Source organism: Trichomycterus rosablanca, chromosome 3 (genome assembly GCF_030014385.1).
Source record: "Trichomycterus rosablanca isolate fTriRos1 chromosome 3, fTriRos1.hap1, whole genome shotgun sequence".
Lineage (NCBI taxonomy): Eukaryota > Metazoa > Chordata > Actinopteri > Siluriformes > Trichomycteridae > Trichomycterus > Trichomycterus rosablanca.
This window is the reverse complement of record NC_085990.1, coordinates 5,419,445-5,424,356: the sequence shown is the minus strand read 5'-3', so window position 1 is coordinate 5,424,356 and position 4,912 is coordinate 5,419,445. Positions and strand designations below refer to the sequence as shown.

General features: G+C 42.7%; 1 protein-coding gene across 1 annotated transcript; it reads right to left on the bottom strand.

Moving 5' to 3' along the window:
* Window positions 1–574: 574 nt before the first annotated feature.
* LOC134310818 (nuclear factor 7, brain-like) lies at window positions 575–4,680 on the bottom strand. Its single transcript, XM_062992525.1, has 6 exons — window positions 4,222–4,680; window positions 4,048–4,143; window positions 2,944–3,177; window positions 1,400–1,482; window positions 1,194–1,309; window positions 575–1,112 (listed from the first exon to the last, which is right to left on the bottom strand). The coding sequence occupies exons 1-6, from the start codon at window positions 4,678–4,680 to the stop codon at window positions 607–609; spliced, it is 1,494 nt and encodes a 497-aa protein (XP_062848595.1). The 3' UTR covers window positions 575–606.
* Window positions 4,681–4,912: the final 232 nt, after the last annotated feature.

Genomic DNA, 4,912 nt, shown 5'->3' with positions numbered 1-4,912 from the left:
TTGTTGACGTGCATTTTTGGACGTGGTATCATAAAACCCCTCGTCACTTCTCACGTTTGTTTTCGTGACAAAACGTAGTTTGGGAGACCAGAGAAGCTCGTCTGCGATTTCAGTTGGTGATAGATGGTGTAGCGTGTGACCCCCTATCACTGATCAGTCGTTAGTGTGAAAGCCACACCGACTTGAAAGACTCCCAATTACAAGAGATCCAGTCGTGTAGTGTGAACTGTACAGCGACCTGACGACTTGGAAAGTCATGTAGTGTGAACTTGGCATAAGTAGTAACTACTGTTCCTGTCATGAATGTAACCAAAATGTGTTAAACATGACGTTAAAATCCTAATAAATAAATTATTTGTACATAAGCTAAATTCGAAAACAAAACAGGACCAAGACAAGATATTTAACGACAATCGAAAATATTTTCTGACAATCAGTAGTTGTTCCCTAAAAAACTCAAGGCCTGCTAAAAGGTGTGACTGTGTATTAGGTAAAATGAACTTGATTGGTATTATTCAACATAAAAGTGCTGAGCAACATTCATGAATACCGTTATCAGCAGAAAATGTCACATATTTCTCACAAACCCTGAATCATCGTTGCTTTTTAGTTCCAGCAGACTATTAGAGGGTCAGTGTTCCTGCCCTGCAGATACGCCCCGGGCGACAGACTCAGAAAATAAGAAGTAGAGGAAGAATATGTGGAGGTGTGGAGGAGATTCATATCATCAGCATTGTAGAAGCAAACCTGACGCCTGTCACAGTCCAGGTACAGTCCTATCCTGCGTGGCTTTCCTGCCAGCTCCTTGTCAGTCTCTGTACCATTTTCTTTAATAGTGTAGCCCTGGTCGTACTTGAGATGAAGGCTGATGTCCTTATTTAAGTAGCTTATACGTCCTCCGTCGACACCCACGCTCCAGTCGGTCTTTTCTCCTACATCCACTTCCCAGTAATGCTGGCCGGAATGGAAGGTCTTATGGGTCCTGGCTAGGGGTCTGTAGTCCTTCTGGCGATAGAAAATCCCCTTTTTGGCTGTCCGGGTTATACTGCGGCCATCAGAATAAACCCTCAGGTACGGATCATGGCAGTCAGATATTGCATTCCGATCAGGAACTATGGAAATAAAGTCGGGGTGATCAGAGATGGCTTATTTTACACCTATTCTGATTATAAATGCATTCATTTTAATTTTACCTGGTTTAATGGAACTAAGCATCTTCTTCCACACAAAGAACTGTAAATGAGTCTCATATGGACCAAGGAACAGGGACTCGGGAGTCACGCTGAGGCCTTTTACCCTTGACTTTAACCTATAGTGGAAACAATCAGAATTTATAAACAAAACCCCAAACACATTATACAGTAGTATGCACAGTAAGCTTATTGCTTTTATTACTCACTGAGTAGCATTGTCATTCCTTCTAGAACAACTTTCTGTTTCCCTCATGCCCTCAACAAAGTCCAGCCCATGTTCTGTCCACCACTAAAAAGCAACATATAAAAAACAGCAGTTTTATACACTGTCAATACTCAGGCAAATACAGGAAATGGACAAAATAACAGAAACAGTATTACATGTATATAAAAAGATAGCGGCTAATAAGAATTAGGGCTAGTCACTGTCTCTAGAACTGCTTCAATCATGTTTGGAATGCTGCTATACAATTCTTTAAGCATTCCTCATGCTCTTTAATAGGTGAAAAGTTTGAGATCTACTGTTTAGGTTACACTGGAATAATCATCATTAATGCATATTATGTGCATTATACACCAATCAGCCATAACATAATAACCACCTCCTTGTTTCTACACTCACTGTCCATGTTATCAGCTCCACTTACCATATAGAAGTACTTTGTAGTTCCACAAGTACTGACTGTAGTCCATCTGTTTCTCTACATGCTTTGTTAGCCTTCTTTTATGCTGTTTGCTTTAATGGTCGGTATTCTCCCAGGACCACTACAGAGCAGGTATTATTCAGGTGGTGGATCATTCTCAGCACTGCAGTGATACTGACATGGTGGTGGTGTTAGTGTGTGTTGTGCTGGTATGAGTGGATCAGACACAGCAGCGCTGATGGAGTTTTTAAACATCTTACTGTCACTGCTGGACTGAGAATAGTCCACCAACCAAAAATATCCAGCCAACAGCGCCCCGTGACCACTGATGAAGGTCTAGAAGATGACCAATTCAAACAGCAGCAATAGATGAGCGATCGTCTCTGACTTTACATCTACAAGGTGGACCAACTAGGTAGGCGTGTCTAATAGAGTGGACAGTGAGTGGACACGGTATTTAAAAACTCCAGCAGCGCTGCTGTGTCTGATCCACTCATACCAGCAAAACACACACTAACACACCACCACCATGTCAGTGTCACTGCAGTGCTGAGAATGACCCACCACCCAAATAATACCTGCTCTGTGGTGGTCCTGTAGGGGTCCTGACCATTAAAGAACAGAGTAAAAGTAGGCTAAAAAGATATGTAGACAAACAGATGGACTACAGTCAGTAATTGTAGAACTACAAAGTGCTTCTATATAGTAAGTGGAGCTGATAAAATGGACAGTGAATGTAGAAACAAGGAGGTGGTTTTGGTTGATCGGTGTATGGTTCACCTTTTCTGTGCAGTTAAAGCTCGAGGGTTTAAATCCCTTCCACTCTTGGCCAATTATGCCTCCTAGATGGCTCCCAGTTGACCGGTGGCATGCCAAGTTTCAAACCGAGAAATTCAGAATCTAGGCAATGGTGTGCTAGCGGAATATCCCGCTGCGCCACCTGGGCGCCAAGTGTTTGTCATTGTTGACTAGTGTAAATTTGTTTGCCCATGTTCGCCTCAAAACGTCAATTAATTTTCTAGGTTTGTCATTTTATTATAGAGTTTCTGTTATTTTGTCCACCCTCAAGCTGTAAATCTACAAGTTTGTGTCTGAATCCGGTTGACCTGCAGAAAGGCGTCAGAATGATCAGTTTCCAGGACCAACTTTACAACCCTCTCCTGCTCATTTCCAGCATTTAGTTCCTCCTCCATTTTATTTCTGTTTTCCTGCATCTTCTCCACCATGGTCCTCTCTTCATTCTCCAGCAGAGTCTTTACCTCCTGCTCCTTCTCCCTCAGAAACTGGTGCATCTCCTCAAACTGAGAGGAGATCTGAGCTGAAAGTTGCTTGGATCTCTCCTAAAAACAGGTAAATAAACAGACGGTGGTTATAACGGGCTGTTAGTACACTCTACCGTTTTATCATGTTTATTAGAGTCTAATAAACAGGCTACGGTTTATCCTAAAGTGCATTCATTCATTCACTGTCTGCTTTACCACCACTTGATCCTGGTCAGGGTTGCTGTGGGTCCGATTCACTGAATCACACAAAAATCTTCACCCACATTATGTACAGCTGTGTGTCTCCAATTCTTTCACAAAAATGAGGCTCAAGCTTTCAGCCTTTTTGCATGATTTTTTCTTATAAAACTGTGCAATTGTTTATATTCACATTTGCATAATTTAGCAGACGAGTTTATCCAAAGCAACTTAAAATTATGACTGAATTCAATCGAGCTATTGAAGGTTAAGGGCCTGATTACTTTTCCAGTACCTTAACCGCTGAGCTACCACTGACTTTTAAATTACAACAAATAAATTCAGGATCTTTCTATCATCTGCATTTAATTTTATATTTTACAATGTATTATTATTTGTCAGGGTTTTACTTCAATGTAATTTGTGATTTAGTGGTGCAGTGGGTAGTTCTGTCACCTCACAGCTAGAAGAACCTGGGTTTGATATCCTGGCTAGGCAACCAGGGTTCTTTCTGTGTTGAGTTTGCCTGTGTCCATGTGAGTTTTGTCCAAGTTAAGTCCAAAAACATGCAGTCAGGCTATCTGGAGCTTCTAGTCATATGTGTTTGTGTCTCTTTGTTTGGGATGCCCAATCATTTAGACCCACTGCGACTCTGACCAGGAAAAAGCAGTGGTAAAACAGACAATTTATGAATGAATGAATGCCATCATTACAGACAGAGTGTGTTTTCTGTGATTTTGATAACCTCACCTTAGTTTTTGTGATCTCATTTGCCTGTTTTTGTATCAGATCCTCCAGCTCTTTGTTCTCCTTCACCAGGAAACCTAACGGCTCTCGTAACGTCTCCTAAAAATTGAATTATTATTTAATTTAATCATTTTAGTTGTTTGTGTGTTTTGTCACTCATATTAATCCTCCACTGACCTTCTTAGGTTCCGAAGCCTCGTCCACCGGCTTGAACTTGTGGCCTTGGTGTTTATCACCGTCTCTACATATTAAACACACCAGTTTCTGATCTGTCTCACAGAAGAGTTTTAGTCTTTCGTCGTGGTCGGGGCACACCAGCTTCTCTGGCTCTGTGAGCACCCCTGCTCTCTCACCGTCCTCCCCGCAGGCACCCGTGCTCTTGTCCCGCATGACTTGTTGCTCTGTAAGGTGTTCTTTTACGGCATCCACCATGTTCCTGAGGACCCGGTTGGATCGGAGGTCCCATCTGGTGTAGGGACGACGGCATTCGGGACACAGACGTAGACGGCTGCTGGTCTGCGAGTGATTGTTGATACACTGTCTGCAGAACGTGTGGTCACACAGCAGACTCACCGGGTCGGTGAAGTCCCCCAAACACACTGAGCACTGGATCTGCTTGGACAGACGGAAATCCATTGCAGCTGTCGTTTTCGGTTCTTCCTGCAATTTTACGTCTTTGGTGAATTATTAAAGCAACCAGGTTGAGTTTTCTGAATGCCCCCAGCGACTGACTGGCAGAGACTGGCAGAGAATGTCTTCAGACTCTGTGGTCCTAATAACAGCTGTTGACTATCAGGTGGCAGCATAAGCTGCACACACCAAGTAGGACTCAAGAGTAGGGTTGTTCAGGGTGTGTGTTTTCACAACC